The sequence below is a fragment of the Amblyomma maculatum genome, chromosome 1 (genome assembly GCF_055883805.1).
Source record: "Amblyomma maculatum isolate TAMU_Amacu chromosome 1, ASM5588380v1, whole genome shotgun sequence".
In the NCBI taxonomy this organism is placed as follows: domain Eukaryota; kingdom Metazoa; phylum Arthropoda; class Arachnida; order Ixodida; family Ixodidae; genus Amblyomma; species Amblyomma maculatum.
The window spans coordinates 48,169,899-48,188,300 of NC_139344.1; the positions used below are offsets into that span (position 1 = coordinate 48,169,899).

At 44.2% G+C, this 18,402-nt stretch overlaps 2 protein-coding genes across 2 annotated transcripts; both read right to left on the reverse strand.

Annotated features, from left to right (window-relative positions):
• Positions 1–663: 663 nt before the first annotated feature.
• On the reverse strand, positions 664–1,613 carry LOC146202304 (uncharacterized). The gene is made up of 2 exons (XM_084600844.1): positions 1,602–1,613; positions 664–1,137 (listed from the first exon to the last, which is right to left on the reverse strand). Exons 1-2 carry the CDS (start codon positions 1,611–1,613, stop codon positions 664–666), a joined length of 486 nt encoding a protein of 161 aa, XP_084456970.1.
• An 11,726-nt stretch (positions 1,614–13,339) lies between these two features.
• Positions 13,340–13,771, reverse strand: LOC146202305 (uncharacterized). Its single transcript, XM_084588071.1, has one exon. The coding sequence runs from the start codon at positions 13,769–13,771 to the stop codon at positions 13,340–13,342; it is 432 nt and encodes a 143-aa protein (XP_084444197.1).
• Between the last annotated feature and the right edge of the window lie 4,631 nt (positions 13,772–18,402).

The following is an 18,402-nucleotide window of genomic DNA, read 5'->3' on the forward strand; positions in this document are numbered from 1 at the left end:
TCCTCCAAGCACTTTCTATTAGCTAGACAAATGAGGCCCAGAGGCGTAAAACTAACGTTTTATGAGAGTAGTATCAAAATACTTTTTTTTTTCTCAAGGGAGGATGAATTTCCGTTCCTTAAATAATATGCATAAATAATAATCACAGAAATATTTCCCGTAATATTTAAAGTCTGTCAGATTGTTGTTATAAATAAATTAGTTATCCTTTTTTTTTTTTAATAGACTCCTGGTTGCTATCAGTGCCCCAGTATGAGCAGTCTCGCGTAGACTTGTAAAATTGGCAGGGTAACTGAAAGCTGGTGGTTGGCGGCATTCATACCTTATGTTAGTATATAAGTTCGATTGTATCAACAGACCACTGATCCAAGAGAAATGAAGTGAACTGAAAACATTTGAGCTTTTTATAAAATTTAAGAAGCTCCTTAAGGAAAACTTTGACTTGCAGGCATTTTCTGTGCTGAAATGCGCACTAAAAAATTAGTTTTAGAAAAATATGCTATTTCTGCGCAGGAAATGCTTCATCGAGGCAGTCGTTTATGCTACTCATCCTGTTCTCTTTTTTTTTTTTTTTTTGTTAGTAATGTTGTGCACGGGTAGTAAGCATCTCCATGACACTTCATACCTGACTTGTAAGGAGGTGTGTGCAGAGTGAAACCTGTTTTAACCCTTCCAGCCGTAGTGTCCACCGTATCCTCCACTGTAGCCGATGCCATAGCCGCTGCCGTAGTATCCACTGTAGCCACCTCCATAGCCGCCACCGTAGCCACCTCCATACCCTCCCACGTAACGCCCAAGTAGGCTTCCACTGTAGCCTGTTCCTACGCCGCCAACGCCGCTGTGGGCCAAGAGGGCGCCTCCACCGTGAAGCTTGGTAACATGGTGGACAGTGTTCACGAGGAAAGCCGGCCCTGAAACAGCTTCTCTGTAACCAGGCGGCACACGGTTGAGAAGAACCACACTGCTTCCTATGCCGACACCGCCGGCACCATAGCCTGCGCCGAAGCCGCCCCCGTAGCCACCGGTGTAGCTTTCGCCGTATCCGACACCATAGCCACCTCCATAACCTCCTCCGTATCCGTTGAATCCCCCCGCTGTTGCGGCTGCTATGAAGGCAAGTGTCGCGAAGATAATGGTCTGGAAGTTGAAAAGATGCAAGCATATAACACTAGTTTAGTTTCTATAAAAACAACATACGGTCGCACAAAAATAAAAACTTCTAATGGTTAACAATAAACACACCGCTTCAAATCTGTTGTGCAAGAGCAGAGTGAGCATGCATGCCTTGTCGGAGGCTCCCGTTCCATGGCCTGTTCGTGACAGTAATGAGTTTGCTCTAGTGAAGTGCGCCGTCTCAGACGCGTTGAATAAGGTACGGCTGATATCGCCTGGTTACTTTAGCCTGAGCTTTTAGCTGAGTAGAGCGGTTGGCTGGCATTCTTAGAAACGATTTGCTAGTGGTTCGCAACATTCGCCTTGAATACGTCGGAAGCTTTGTATTCGGGTACCTTCGAAGATCCAATTTACGTTTCGCACTAGCGATAGTGCCATATTGCTACAAAACTGCATCTTTGCACACATTTAATGGACACTCTGCTTACCGTGGCCGTCATGGTTGACTCGCACATTCAGAGAACCAAGTCCATATGTTTCTAATACGTATATATATACACGCAGGCGCCTCTATATTCCCCAACTGGAAGACAAAGGGGGCGGTACCTGAGAAAAGATAATATCGCGAACGCACGCTCCGCGCAATGCATAATTCTTCGCTCTCCACGTGGAGGACAATTCTGTGTGCGGTCGAGGAAGGAACCTTAAAGGCACGACCTGAGCCCGCACTGCGATGTGGCTAGCGATGCGCCGCGGGTATACTCCTGCAGCAAGAATACGAAAAAGGAGCGTAACAAAAGTGCAAGGCAAGTCAAAAATCAGTGGGTTATTCGTACTTTAACCCCTAGAGAGGAAAGAGAATCCGTGCGTCCAATTCAGTTCTGCATTGACGTCTGAGCAACCATACTCGATATTCAGCCCGCGTTGTCGTCACCACTATATCAGTAATCCTTCCCCCATGTACTAGAAATAACGGAATCAAAGATAGCCTTATAGTTTGACGGCGTCTCCTAGAGGGAATGCAGCTCGCGTGACTAAAGCCCTTATAGAACAGGGAGCTTTATAGTGACTGGTAACCGCTTAGGCTTCTGGCATACGCATTCATGCGCGCTCATGAAATTCCCTACGCTGCTCCGGGTATAGTTGGATCAAACACACAGCCAAAGGGCGAGTTACACTACTGGCGCTCTTTTCCCGGGAAGTTATCGAGGATAACCGTAATATACGAAGGTCACTTGTCAAGATGGGTTTCTTGAACGAGTTATTTTCATTCGTAGCCATCCCACTTTCGCTGACGCCTCTGGCGCGACCTCGTTTTGCGGCTCCATGCATGACCAAAAGCGGTCCTAAGCACTTCCCAAATCTACAAACGCGTTGATATGGCCCCTTCTTTGTGTTGTCGACTTTGTGGGAAGAATACCAGTACAAATGGGGCGTAGATTAACCTAGCTTCCCTGTGTAGCTTTATTTCGTGTATTTTTTGGAAAAGAAAAGTGGAGGATACGCACTGCGTGCTGTGTTGTGCAGGGGATTGCGCTGGACTGGTTACCGGAAAAAGAATTGCATAGGACGATCATACAATGTGACGTGAAAATATGCGTTAGGAGTATTGGTTGCTCACTTCATGTTCACAGTGATTGTCTTTCCGATTCGGCTCTGACAACCTTTTTTCTGTTCTGCCTTTTTTATTTTGGTGATTCAGGTAGTCCCCAGCTGCACAGAGGATTCCTTGTGCACGTGCAAATTTAACTCCAAGAAAGATACAGTAAGCATTCCGAACAATTTATTGAAGTTTAGATGCGAGCAAACAATAATAGAGAACAAAACTTTACAAGAACAAGCTTTTGAATATGCACAGGAAATAGGTTTCAAGCACATAGAATAGATGAAAGAGAAAGGAAGCTAATTTGACATTGCACCGGTTCGCTGCAGCAGGATTGTGCTCTTTACATATTTTAACAGTGTCGCAGTGTTGTAGCAGGCAACAAAAAAAAAATCTAAATAGCAATTGGACTGATATTTTACACCTCTGAAAGGTATTTACAGTAACAGGCACTCCTACATTTAAAAAGAGGGGTTTAATAAACACAGAAGTAGTACATTTCAGAAGCGCCTCAAACGCTCCTGTAACATAAAGAGACAAACTGTTATTAAAATTGTCTGTCTAGAAACACACGTGCAACGGAAGGTATGCCAAGAACATGCAAAATAAAGAGCATTCGCATATAAAGGCGGTACTTCGTTTTGGGTGGCGCCCGTTTTTCAGCATGGCAAAGAGATTAGCAGCTAGTGAATTTCAAATTTTGCGGTTTGATATGCAGAATTAGTCTACAACAGGGTGCAAGCAGAACGATGAGAAGAAGAAAGACGAGGATTAGGACTGAGGGTGCGCGCGCGAGAGAGACTGAGCACCCTGGTGGGACATTGAGAATCGTGTGGACAGCCGCGGATTAAAGATAGTTAGAGAGGCGGCCTTGGCGTTCGCCCTCCTTCTTCTATAATTTTTGGTGCCGAAACCCGGAAGGGTAATGTGAGCTCCTCCAACGATCCTTCCTAGAGTTTGCGAAAGGAACGCCAAGTATCCTCCAGGAAGATACCAGGAGCTCTGCCATCGAACCCCACCGGACAGAGAGAAGAGGGCGGCATCGAGACACCATGGACCGCGTCAGATGGTAACTCGATATCCAACGAGCTTTTCTGATCCGGCTGCTACATCAGGCAAGATAACTTTTGAATTCGAAAACAGTAAATATTCTTGCGCTAAAGCTAATTCAAGCGAAACTAGAAGAATGAGAAAACTGCTGCGCAGACAATGACGCTTCTCTGTCACCACATCGAGATCCTTCAGGCGCCTGCTCATGCTGCCGGCAGCCATCGTTCTACAAAGACAGCAGTTTTACCGGAGAATTTCGCCGAATCATCTTTGGACTTGACCGTTGATTCTGTCACTGAGCTTAAAGAAAAACAAGTCCAAAGTTTCACCTCGATCACATCGATGCTTGACTTCCGTTTTCCCGAGTCAGCTCCAAAGCATTTTTGGAGGAATCTGATTACACCGAGACATCGCTCAGAGTCATGGATAAGACTAATAACTTTAAAGTGTGCCCAGAGCGATGCCGTGAGTGACCTAAGAGCGGCTACAGTAGTGTTTGGTAGAAGAGCATTGCAATAAAGGGCCAATCCATGTAGACTTCTCCAGGAGTAATGAAAGCTTCGAGTCAGTTGCACGCATCCAAAAGCGGAAAGAGGATTCTGGTTTGTTTACATGCAAGATTGTTTTCGAACCGCAAAGAAAGAAGACTGTGAGCAAGCGTCTGACGATATACCTATTCATCTAGTGTCACGTCTATTAAACATCATCTTGGTTGGGAATCTTTAGCTCACCGCAGAAAACATTTCAGACTGCAGATCATGTATCGCATTTATTTTGGAAAGTTCAGCATTGACAAAGACCGGTACCTGCTTCAACCTCACTTTTTGTCTAGACCACTTGATCATCAGTGGAAGATCCGCGAAATAAAATGCCGGACAGAGGTGTATAAAACCTCGTTTTTTCCACTGACGATCAATGAGTGAAACCGGCTGCCAGCTGGAATCACTGAGTGTTGCATTGATAATTTATTTCGGGCTTTTTTATCGGATGTGTGACGTGGCGCCCAATTCTCTTGCCTGTGTTTCCTTCATTACTTTGTTTTTGAGTGTTTTCATTACTTTGTTCGTCGCGCAGTTGCCCCCTTTAGATGCATGTTTTTCATTCTGCATTATCACTTGTGTCATGTTATTTTCTTCATTTTTATGTATTTTATCACTGGCGTTCCCAGCAAGATTACTTATCTCCCCCCCTGCAATAATGCCTTCGGGCGCTGCAGGAACTTGTAATAAATAAATAAATAAATAAATAAATAAATAAATAAATAAATAAATAAATAAATAAATAAATAAATAAATAAATAAATAAATAAATAAATAAATAAATAAATAAATAAATAAATAAATAAATAAATACATAAATAAATAAATAAATAAATACAGCGATCATTCAATAGAATTGATTTTATCGGCTAGGAAAGGTACAAGACTTTCAAGGAGGAACTCATAGGATGTAGCGAGGATGACCTCAATCATGGCCCGCAGAAACCGTCAACAGAGGATGATGAAAATGCATTAAGTGACATTGAAGAGCTTACGACTGCAACTTCTAGGGAGTACATACAAGAGGAAAACGCCGCAGCAGTTATTCGAGCTGGCACGACGACCTCAGTGGACCCCGCGAAAGAGGCAAAGCTGAAAAACGAAGAGCTCATTTCTGGTCTTATTAAACAAACGCAAGAAGTGCATAACGTAACGCAGCCACAGCTCCAACAGCTGTTGAGAGAAGAGAGCTGCCCATCGAGAATCCTGGAAAAATGGCGGCCGCTGTTTCACAGACACGGGAAAAGAAAAAGGCCAGTGCGCGGGAAACAAAAAACACGGTGGAAACCGAGGGTTGCGTCAAAGTGTTGTGCTGTTGTGCTAGAGTGTGTGTATTTGTGTGTGAGTTGGGCCAGTGCTGACGTCAAGGATGTGCGTGTGAAACTTTGCGCTGAGCTATGAACTTCCAGCAACTGAGGGTGTCATAGTACATACTTGACTCCTACACGAACCAAGGGATTGACGTAAAGGTGTGTACCGTGGTCAGTCAGCCGACGAATCAGTACAGTATGTTGCAAAGCGTATAGCAGAAGTATGCTCAAAGAACTTGGACAGTGCTTAGGCCTGGTGTGGAAATCGAGTCTGTGCTGCCACGCCCTACTGATCCAACTTGCTCTGCGCCGTCGGTGTCCTGTCGCGGATGTTAGAAGCCAGTCTTCGTGGATTATCTATCACTGACGAGCTTCACGAGTGAGGTGTCAGCTCCCACTGCATAATGGTGGCCAACAGAGACTATGAATTTGACACTGTTCTAGCTTCTAGCTATTGCTTACCTCAGGGCGCGGAGCAACGTATCCAACAAAGCACAATAACCCATCAGTTATTTTATGCTTGATTCAGCACATGCCTCTCTACATAGAGTACATTTAACACAACGTAACAAAATTAATTTCTTAAATGTTCGATAGCTGAAAGTATATTTGTATTCAGAACGTTAACCTTAAAACTACTGGCGCCTCGCGACTGCCTGAAGGAATGTTCTGCCTGTATATTAGCGCGAAAGTACTTGCAAGATTATCACAGCCGAGCAAAAGTATTGGTTATGCCTTGTTGGTTGCCATAGCAGCTGTGACGCCAGCCGTTGTCGAGCCACTAAAACCACAGTCGCTTCCCCCATCGCCTATGGTGAGCCATTTGCTTGTGCGATGTGGCCCCAGAGTTTCCCTATTTCGTACCAAAATTATGACACGACCTCTCTTCTTGCAGCGTTCCGGATGGTGTGCTGGAATTTTGCTTTCGATTCGTAATCCATCTGCTAGTCTGGTTTGAGTTTTTCAGTGGGTCAGTATCTCAATGCCGAACCGCGAAGCAAAACCATGCCAAACTCTGCCAAACAGCGCTTTCGAACGTCTGAATCGACTTAAGCGGAGATAAACCCTGGCTAATTTAAGGCGAAAGCCTTACTTGCCTGAGAATGGCGAGAGAAGGAAGGGATACCAAAATGTTGCGTCAATTCATGCCAAAATTGTGCCGCAGCTGTTTTATTATGCAACGCTCAGTTCTCATTTAGCATCCACCTGGGGGTCAAGTTAGAGGCTATTCCTCAGTAGGAATTTGGTTGCAGTCTTGCAGTCTTGGTCAAAAGTCTTGAAGCCAAATGATTTTCGTCTCGGCCTCAAAATGAAGCCGTCATGCCATTACTAAAGGGCAAATGGTATTTGAAATTCTAGAAAACAATTTCTTATCACAGCAAGGAACTATTTCATCGAATTTCACGGCGATTTAGGTCTTAATGACACCGTGACAGCTTCATGTTATGACTGAGGAGAAACTCCTTTCTTCTAAGACTTCTGACCAAGACTGTACCCCCAACTGTATGCCGTTAATTGTAAGTGTATGTATCCACCGAGAAGTGACACAGATACTACATTTTTCTTTCCCAAATTACAAACCATCTAACCGGTTTAAAACCTCGCGAAGCTTTGTGTCAGCACCTCAATGCTTAAGAACCGAAAACTGAGCGAGTTGGGGCATCATGAAAGAACTAAAAACAGCAATGTGTCCTTCTTCTTTCGTGTCCGTCGTCGCAGCGCTTTTTAGTTCCTCTCAATGCGAGTAAAACCATAGCAAACCATGTCTAGAAGTGCTTTCATAAGTCTTAATCGGTTTAGGCGGAGTTAGACACCGGCTAATTTTTTTTACTCTGCAATGGGGCACCACAGTCGAGGCCGAAATAATGTCGGCGCCGCCCAAAACTAAGAAAATGAATCAGTACGAATAAATTATTTTTCCGTAAATTTCGCCGGTAATGTTCACCTGACAGTGTATCTGTAATACTGAATGATCAGTCGTGGCCGTATCCTTTTCGTGATAAATTAATTTTACACGACATCGTATCAGTGTTGAATGAATGTGCAATTTCAGAAAAAAAAAAAAAAATTTACCATTGGCTGTTGCCAACAAAACAGTGAGGTGACCGTTTTGTTGACCGCTTCCCATTACTACAGACGCTGCGCTGATCCCCTCAGAGCTGAGAGAATGAAAAACAATTCTTCGAAAAGCAAATACTCGCGGGCGAAAATTTTAGGATGCAACCAAGATGCATTTCAAAATTATACAAAGGACCATGGAAAAGAAAAACGTTGGGCTTCTTCTCATAAGCGCGCAGTACGAGAAGTTGCCGATATGTATTGAGCTTCGTGCTTACCCAAATTAACTATGTCAACTTTATTTATTTTACTACAAAACGTATATTGACAACAATCTGTTTGTCCTGCTTGTTTCATCTCGATACTAGAGGAGCAGTTGCATTGGAAGGGAGGCTCGGGTTCACGCTAGAGAAATATATTCCGAACACAAAAGTCTCTCCCAATGAAATTACATCCTTGTTTCGGGACAGGAATAGAGATGGTTTGGTGGAGAACCCCGAGGTGTCATGGTCATGGGAGCATTACAATTCGCTGCTTTGCACAGTCAGACAGAAGCTGTTCAAAGAAACATAGGAGAAAACTGCCAAAGGGAGTGCTGTTGTCTCATGACAGTGACCCGCCTGCACACAGTGCTATCAAAACTATTCAGAAGCTGGCCATTCTCAAATTTCAAACAGAGTAGCATTCCCCTTGCTCACTCGATTTAACATTCAAAAGCTTTTTCGTTATTGGATTTCAAAAAGCACTCGAAAGACTCTTATTTTCGAGCACATGAAGATCTAGCTGCTGAAAGGGAATTGTTACGGGCGCAAAGGTCCTAAAGAGAAGTTGCGACTCTGGTATTAAAACTCCATTCACTTTAGCGGATATGTCGATTAATTGGCAAGTCTCATTTCTGTAGCGTTATATTTTAACGATACAGGAATGAAACAGAAACTAGATGTAAGTGCGGTGCTAGCATTTCAAGATAAGCTGAAAACGTGTGTCACTAAAGTTGCCAAAACGGTTGCGAAGCACAACTCACGCTCCCGATATGAAACTGAAGCAGGGGAACTTGAGGTCTGCGATTGAGCGCAGAGCTATATTTCCCTTCTTGCTAATCTAAAAGTTAGTCGAAATTTATTACCCAGCCATTAATTCCTTTACCTAAGCGAAACGCTGCAATGGTAAAGCAGCAGAGCGTCAGAAAACGAAAGCCTGCAGTTTGATGTTCACAATGGTGCACGTATTGTGCGAGTGTTTCCTGAACTATGGAGAAATGAGCTGAAGCTAAGATCTGCAAAGCAGATACACCTGGTAAGGCTTCTTCACTTTACTGTGTACCGTTGAATTGCCGGCGTTAGCTGAAAAAGTGGTCGCTGTCAGCGTGTGCAAGCGACCGCATTCTTTTTTTGCTTTCCTTGAAGGTCTGGTTCGTCTGCTTTTGAATAGCTCGAAAGAAACTCTCGAAATAGTCTGCCGTTGATTCCAGCATACTATGCATAGAGCCTCAAACGGAGATTTATTTCAAGTAAGAAAATGATTAGTTCAGTTCAGTTCAGTTCAGTCGTTCAGTCGTGTCCGACCCCTCGTGACCCTGTGGACCATATCGCGCCAAGCTTTCCGGTCTCCCGCTGTCTTCCTAGTATCACATAGCTTCATCTGCAGCGCGCCTCGAGGATGCCATCTAACCATCGCGTTCGCTGCCTACCCCTTCTCCGGCGACCCTCAACCTTTCCCAACATCAAATCTTTCTCCAGCGACTCCTCTCTTCTCATCAGATGACCAAAGTATCTGAGCTTTAACTTTAGAATTTGACCCTCCAATGAGCAGTCAGGGTTTATGGTCGACAATATCGGCTGATTTGATCTTCTGGCAGTCCGAGGAACTCTCAAGAGTTCCCGTTCGCTAACACCCCCACTACCGCCAGGTGAGTGAGCTCGGCTGAGCTTTAATGCAACCCAAAACGGATGTCCATTCAGTTGGTAGTATTGGGACAATACAAACACCGCAGGGGCTTTCTCACTTACACAATAACAACAAACGATTGCTGCTAGATTAGGTATACGCTGTTCATAGGCCTGAACGTGAATTCCATTGCAGGAGAAATTAGACGCAACACTGAAGAAGCTCCGATTCCATTGTCCTGTGCTCATGTCTGATTCGTACTGTGGCTCCACTGCGCGCTTTCGCCCATGCTTATGATAATGCTCCCTTTACGGAAGCCTCCATTTGGAAATATTGCGCGAATATTAGCTTATTTTAATGTACCGCTCTTGCTTTACTACATCTGATGGTATGCGTTTAGTTGATTAAAAGCTGATTATTTGAATCAAGCTAATTCGTTCCAATAACACCACGTAAAAAGTAGAACTGCTGGCTCTAGACTTGGCAGCAAAACAGGGCCAGTTCTTTTCCCGTCAAATTCGAGTTTTGTTGATGTTTTTTTTTTTGCTTGCAACCTTTCGTTCTAATTACATGACACGTTCTTATTCATATTAAGCAGAAAATTGAAGGGGAAGTGAGGAACCTGTTAAGATACCAGAATGAAAGAAGCCAACAGTCGGCGCGACCAAGGAAATTTGTGTAGGGGATATTTCTTTTTTTTTTTTTTCCTGACGTGACATTCGGGGGCCGTGGACTCGGTTCCCACCATCAGCGTGCTTTTCCTTCTACTTTATAGTTAATTATTTTTCTCCCTAAATAATTGCAGAATAATTTAGGTCAATAGCAACTAAACATAAAAAAGTATCCCCTACTCTTTCTTTGGCCTCACCGACTGTTGGCTTATTTCGCCCTTATGCCTAGCATTTCTGAAATCTTGAGTAGTTTTCAAATTTTATGGTGAAATATAAGGGCCTTCCTGCATAGATAAGGGTGGTATGTTCCTGTTTTCATTATTTTGGCGTAAATATTTTAAAGGAAGTGCTAATGTTTGCCGGCACTACCTACACAAATTAAGTTATACCGATTTAAAATTCTCAATCTTCTAATAATAATAATCACAAGAGCGAAATACGAGCTTCTTTTATTGAGGCGAAGAGGTCCCCTTCTATGTCCGGTGCTTAAATTTTTTGATATCGTAAACAATAAATTACGACTAGTAAGAAATATTGTTAAATACTTATTTCCTGCCTTTTCCTCCACAGCCGGAAGCCAGTAGAGGCCTCATCCTTTCATACTAAATAATTTGCTTACAAAAGCCAAATTAATTTGAAAACTATATTATATAAGAACTCATTCTGCTTTTTCCTTATGCTTACTTTCCGTAAATTGTGGTGAAAGACGTTAGAAAGATATAGAAACCGACAAAGCATCTGCACATTTCAATGGTTAATTTACTTGACATAATGTTCTCTATACAGTGTTCAGACGTGCATGAAGGCTACAGCTCCCCTTTGGTCGCAACCCTATGTTTTCCCATTCTCCTCTTCCGAAAGCTACGCCTGAGTGTGAAGCTTTATCTGCCCTTTGTGAGTTGGAAGTTGCGCATGTCCTCTCAACGTTTGTCCGATGTTTTGCTCTTCGTGGCGCTTCACAAACCCCGAGCGCTACTTCGCTTAAGCTTTTCCATTTCTAAATAGAATGTGCATGAGGACTGTTCCTCTTCTGCTTGCAGTAAGTGTGGCAGAAAGGACGCAAATCAATTCAATCATATCTAATGGTTATTTATGCTATTTGTCTCGGGTCTTGATACTTCCATGTCATGATTCGACGCCGTTGTCATAATGCAAATTTTCTCATTCATTTTTGTGAACGCTCCTATTCATTTTATAAGCTTTCGGAGTTGTCATAATTTTTGTACACATATGTTGTACACAAAGTGGTTACCTTCACGGTCCCCCATAGCGTAAAGGTGGCGCATATTATTCTAACGTTCCCAGTAATAACGTTGCATGCACATTTTCTTTATTCCCTCAGTCGAGACCGCCTAGTGGCTCCTGTTGATAATTGTTCCGATGTTTTAGGACGTATTTTGCTCATGCGTAATATTGTTTTATACATAATTTTCTTCTGACCCCCAAAGACGTGGGCTCGAATCCTGGCCTCGGAGGCCGCTTTTCGTAGCAGGCGAAAAGCTGGCGCCCATGTGCACGTTAAAGCGAACATTAAAAAACCCCACATGGTCGAAATTTTTAGACCCCTCCACTACCGTGTTTTCCATAGCCTGAGTTGCTTAGGGACGTTAAACCCCATAAACCAAACGAATCTTAATTTTTGAGTAGCTATTGAACAGCACAAGTATATCAGAGTACTGAGTGGACAGCTCTTCGGCCATCGTTTCACCAAACACTTACACCCTCATCTTCAGCAATGTTTGAAGCAAGCATGGGGTGTACAGTCTTTATGTTTTTGTTTTTTTTTTTTTCAAGAAAGATTTTATTTACAGAAAGGTTACAACTAACGCTGACCAGATGTTTCCAGCAGCTGAGCCTTGAATGGAGACTTTGGGATGGCCCCACAATGGTCTTGGCACATGGGGCTGTTTCTAAAAAAGATGACAAAAAGAAGTATTACCATGAGGCTATAACAAAAACGGTAATGATCATTTTATAAGAATATTAAAGCACAAGTTCTTAGCTGAGGGCTGTAATCTGACCCACTTAGAGAAAGTGACAGGGCTTTGTTTGCACAACTAGACGGTAATGTCTCTTTCAGAAGCATAATATCACTTTGGTTTATGCAAGTGGATGTCGAAAAGCAACCTTACCCAGTATTTCGAATCAGCTCACATAATCTAATTTTTGTTTCATAACATGCACATCATTATCCTTTTTTATTGTTTTTGCTCTAAGCCGAATTAGCAATTTATTTTGACGATTACTACCAAGGTGTATGACCTGTACCAGTTGGTCTAAGAGTCATCATGAATAGAACGCTATGCAGAGGGAGCGCTACATTGGAGATAAGCGAGATCCCGTTTGCTAACCGATCTTCGCATGTGATCTTCGCTGCAGCACATTGAAGCTTTCCGCTCACCAGAAAGGGACAAAATTGTATAGTCTTCCGTAGAGGTAAGCGTATGCTTCCGTTTCTTGTTTACCTATATATCAGATTTCATTTTGCAAACCTGCTGCGATCCTCTGCATTCCACTGAATGTTGAAAGTTTGTATCGAAAAGCTGGTGATACCCGCCGTACAAACGGCCCGCTCATTGCCTCGCATTCCGCTGGTTAGCCCAATTTTGCGAAGCCAGTGCTACTCTTAAGCAGGTTAACGAGGATGCACGGGAAGTGACAAAGACCTATCACATAATCAGACACTGACATATAGTAGGCGAGGTAAGTGGCTTTGGCGTTCCTAAGGCAGCCCTCTTTTATTTTTTTATAGGCACACCGGTGATAAACCCTCTTCTGTTTTTTTTTTTTTTTTTATCAGGACTAAAAGGCCGAAGAGATTTCTTTTGTTTCGCACCCTTCCTGTTCCACCGGTTTTGTACATACACACATATATTTTGTTTCTACAGGACAGCACTGAGTAGTCACTGTGTGCAAGCGTCTTTTTCTCTTTGCACCCTTTATGTGCCGTACCTTCTCCAGATCGTTTCGAACGCGAAAAAGCGATATTGAGGCAAACTCTTCAAGAAACAGGCTTGAAAATCGTTCAATAGAATCCCTACACAAAATTGTTAGATTTGGGTAGAGTAAAACGCTCACCATTTCCTTGAAGGTCTGGGCTAGTCTTCTCTACCACCATCCTTTGTAGCCATATCCTCCACCATAGCCACCTCCATAGCCTCCGAAGCCGCCTCCATAAAGGCCACCGAAGCCTCCTCCGAGTCCACTACCGAATCCGCCCCCAAATCCTCCACCGAAGCCACTTCCAGTACCGCCGATGCCACTGTGGGCCACGATGGCACCTCCGCCGTGGAGCTTGTTCACGTGGTGGACAGTCTTGACGAGAAAGGCGGGCCCGGCGACCACTTTTCCGCCGCCGCCTGCTCCGCCGTTCAGCAGCACGACACTGCTTCCGACGCCAACTCCTCCGACGCCACTTCCAAATCCACCTCCGAAGCCACCACCAAAGCCACCTCCGTAACCTCCACCAAAGCCGCCTCCATATCCGCCGCCTCCGTATCCTCCTCCGAGAAAACCAGCTAGGACATTATCCGTGGCCATCGCCAAGACAGTGAAAGTGACAGCGAAGTTGAACTGAAATGGAACATGAATGCCAGGCGTACACATTGGATTGCTTAAAGACAGCTTTAGAAAATTAGGTCAGAGCGCATACGTGAACGCTAATTACACCTGGCCACATCCTTCGTCCTTTCAATTTAGCATCATGCTCAGGCGCACTGGCGTATATCTATTCCCTTATCCCCTTGGACGATAGGGTAACCCTATTCTAAAACTCGGTAATGACGTTAAATAGTTGCACTTTACAGATTTTGTCGCCGTTTATGGTGGGTAAAAACCGAATATTGTTGCATCAGTTTGGGTACGGCCTTCTATAATTCTGCGATACACTGACATGCGGTATGATATGCTGATATGCGGTAGCTATAGACAAAAGCCTCGCATAAGAGATACATATGTCTATGAAACAATTTCTCATGTCCCTTCGCAGCGCATAGTTATTTGGACACTGGGACATCGTCATAAAAAGAAATGCAAAAACAACGGCGCTTGCGAGCTCCGCTGTTAGCGTTTTTTTTTATCAGCCCTTACGTCAGCTCTCACGTCAGTAGGAATCCGCACTAATCCATGAAAAGCGGGGTGCTCCAATTATTTCTGCTGCCGCACTAGCTATATACGGTCGCACCTGTATACTTAATGCCCCCTTTACACATATATTATCTCTAAGCGGAGTCCTTAAATCCATTATTTTGCCTTTATGCCGTTTAACCAATATCAGATACAAATTAAGTAAACTGAAACCGCAAGTGTTAATTTATAATAATCATGCCATTTCTGCTCTACCTATATGGCTAAATAAGAGTGCTCATTTGGCCCCTTACCACAGCCTTCATGGTTGCTCGAGAATTGCTCCTGGCGTTCTATCCTGCTGACCACCTGCCGCAGCCTTATATACCGTTCGCCCGAGACTCGTTTCCATACAGTGATGGGTTGCCTTATCTTGGTCACTGCGCAGTCGTACATTTTAAAACCCTCGCACCTTCCGTTCTGACAAGCGGGACAGCTTCCTGGGCTTGCGCCGGTCTTTAACACGCGGAAAACTTGAAATAACTTTATTTTCCGCATACTTACGGGCCAAAAGAACCGCACAATAATGTCACTGTTTTGGGCTTTTATTCTAAGCTTGAGGCTATATATATGGAAATATAAAGCGCACGCTGACATGCCACGCCGCAGTAAATGCGACTGCGATGCGCAGTTTCACCCAGAAAGGACACAAATAGGGCACTCCCGGTTATTTATTTCTGAATTATACGCGCAGGCGAGGCCTGGCTTCCCGCGTGTATGGTTATGCAGATCACGCCCTTATCATTGCTAGTATCGACGGAGCGCTGCATTGCTTTCTTGTTTCCTTATTAATCGACCCAAAGGGCCCACGGTGCACGTTCGAACGCGGCTTGCCGGCTCTCAATTTAGATCGGCCGCCCACGAGCCGAGAGGCGGTATACTGTCGCTTCCTCGACCAGATCAGCCACCTCGGCCCGTGTCGTATCAGCGCTATCGAAGCGACCCGCCGAACCCGTCCGCCGGAGCGAAAAGATGCGGGTCGCGGTGTGGCCGGAGTACACCTTGGCGACACTGACGCCCACCCTCCCCCGCTTTCCCGCGACCAGGAAGAAGGGAAAGTCACGATAACGTCGCCCGGTGCATGTGTCGATTGCGGTCAGAGCTTCTAATTAAAGTGCCAACGGTCGCGCTCATTGTTCGCTATTCATTGAGCATGCAATTGGCGGTGGCATTCCGCTCGGCGGAGGTTCTGCTGTCGAGTCTTCCGGCTTCCTTTTTGACACTTCCTTTACGGCACATCGGCAACGCTCACCCTGTTACGTGTCGGCTTTTGTTTTACTCCTCGCCATCGAATACTTGCAAGAGAGAAAACGTGCACGGGACCGATTCCTGCGCTTAGTGCTCCGCTTAATTGCGATACAAGCCCTCGATAACGAGGCGTCATTGTTTCGAACAGCCCGGTTAAGTAAACAGCCTTAGCAGATAACAACCTTCTAACTTCACTAACCTAAAAACTATCAACGGACTGGCTGTCATAAAATCGGCGCGCGGACTGTTTTGCGTTATGGGCGAAGCAATTATCCTCTTCTCAAACGCACACGATGCGGAATATGGGTGATTATTTAAAAACAAAAGCACGAATTAAAACTAAAATACCAAATTCTGACCAAAAATGTTAGGGGTCAGAATATTATTCACACCTAGGTTCGCAGTGCACACCACATGTATGGCCCTTGACCACCTTCGTGCTGTTTATTTTCGGAGCACATAAATACCCCAACTTCATATTCTCACTCCACGCCCACGCAGAGAAACTTTGAAATTCAAACTTGACTTAAATATACTCGAACGTGTTGAGTGCCAGAAAATATGTAGGTAGAACGAAAGGAAGAAGAAAACACTTACACAATGCGTAGAGCGGGCATACGTACAGGAGAGGCAAAAGTGCGTAATTCTTTTCTTGCACCATTAATGGAAATTTAATTTGCTGTCATTTCAGATTCGGAGCTTGGAAAGTGATGTAATAATTCTGGAAATTACGCCCACTAGGAGGCAGTCGTCTTATTAACCTCAATTGGGTAACTCTTTCGAAGCATAGTTTTGATAATTTAGTGGTTTATGCCACGAAACAGCGAGGTACGATGAACAAATACAGTGCAGCCCCCTGAGAATGTCCCGCTTGAAATGATGCTCGTCATTTATCACGCTCAAAAGATTTGCGGCACCAATTTAACATTCCGAATGCATTACCAGGATTTTGATCGCCTATTCCCGGTGTCTCTCTGAGCTGATGTAAAAAATACGTGACGCGCTGCTGTCAATGTGAAAATTACAAATAGGCCGTAGCCACCACCCACTATAGTGCCGCTAGAACGAATCCCCCGCATTATCTTAGCCAGTTTGTAGGTAAACTGGCTGAAGCTGTGTTGCATAGTCTGCGGTGGTAAAGAGTTTCTATACTTAAAAGTGCGCAAAATTCTAACAGGTCATATAATATGTCGTAGCAAGCATGTCACGTGAGTTATTCGATAATAATATCACAGACTTTGTTGTTTATCATGCATTGTGCAATTAAGACGATGCCTTGGTAGGCTATGAAGAATTCCTTCAAAGGCTAAAGTTTCCTTGTGCTTGAGCGAGAGATTTAATCTGCTGCAGTGAATAGATAGAACTGGCTTCTAGCGCTCCCTTTCTCATGGGGAGCCGCAGAGCCAGACTGACTTCATTACAAGAACCTGTGCTACAAGTTACACCTTCTTAACTCGTTCTTAATCTCTCTAAATGGAGATGGTTTTGGTGCTTGGTTTTGGTATTACCACTCACCTCTTATGTCCCCGTATATAAAACCTGTTCGCAATTGCCCAGAGACTCTCCTATCGTCTGGATGCTCTTTAGATTGGCAAGTGTGTATACCCTGGGGATGGCACTCGCCTTAGAGGAAGTTGAATTCATCGTGTGCTTGTATGTACGTGGTTAGTAATGCACGGCAGCATTAACCATTGCATCAAGTAAATAATCTTAATTAGCCCTAAATGATGTTTTTTTTTTTTGCTTCCTTTCTTTAGCGGTAACGAATTACACCAGTCAAAGAATGAATAAATGGTATTTCACACACTTCGTACTTGCGTCCACATGCCTGAGCAGAACCTACGTGCGGAGGATACACCGTGCGTTTGTGGCGCTTGTTGATGTCCTCCGAGCCTAAGATAACTTCTTGAGGCATGAGAAGGCAGCCAAGACGCGCACGAATGTGAAGAAAAGAATGGAAAGAAACGTATTGACCAAAAGAGAGATTTAGGCTGCGTTCAAAATGTCGCAACCTTATACTCCGTATGAACAATTGTCACAGGTCTGGCACAATGGAAGGATGCTTCGAGCCTTGGGAACTTACAAATGACGTTCACCGTAAAATCCCTCTAACAGCGTTCGAGTGGCTCACAGGCAAACGAGTGGAGTGCCGTAATTATGCGATAGACCTTGAATTATAGTGGTCAGATCGGTGTCTGGTAGCAGTGGGTGGAAGATTATTTTAGGTGATAGCATTACGAGTGAGGTGAGTAAATACACAGCTTGCGTTTTTATTGCTTTTTTTTTTATTTCCTCGCGAGCGTGCGTGTCTAGACTGCAACGATGACATCGTGTGCAGTCAAACAGAAAATGTGCATATGTCACACTGAAATTTCCTGAAAATGTGCAGTGATCGCAAGTTTTCACCATACGGTACTTTCAAGGCGAAAATTGGTCGCTTCCGCAGACCTGTCGGCTCTCCAAGTGAGCATGAGCCGTGACAAGCGAATGCGTTGGGCTGCGACACCGTAGAAATAGGTGCCATTTGAAGTCACGGGATTCTTGTAAGCGTAGCCCACACGAGCTATGTGAGACGGTAGGCAGACGTAAGGGAGAAGTGGCTGTGCGATTGACGTGGGCTCAAAAGTGAGAACACCAGTTTTTAAAATGAAGCGGAGTGGGAGGTGTTGCATGCAGTGCACTCGTCGTAGTCAGTTCTTCGAACCGGGGTAGCGCGAACAGTGTGGGGAATTTTCTTAGTTATTGCTCACGAGCATAACTTTTATTAAAGACGTCTTTATGCCATAAAAGATCGTGAA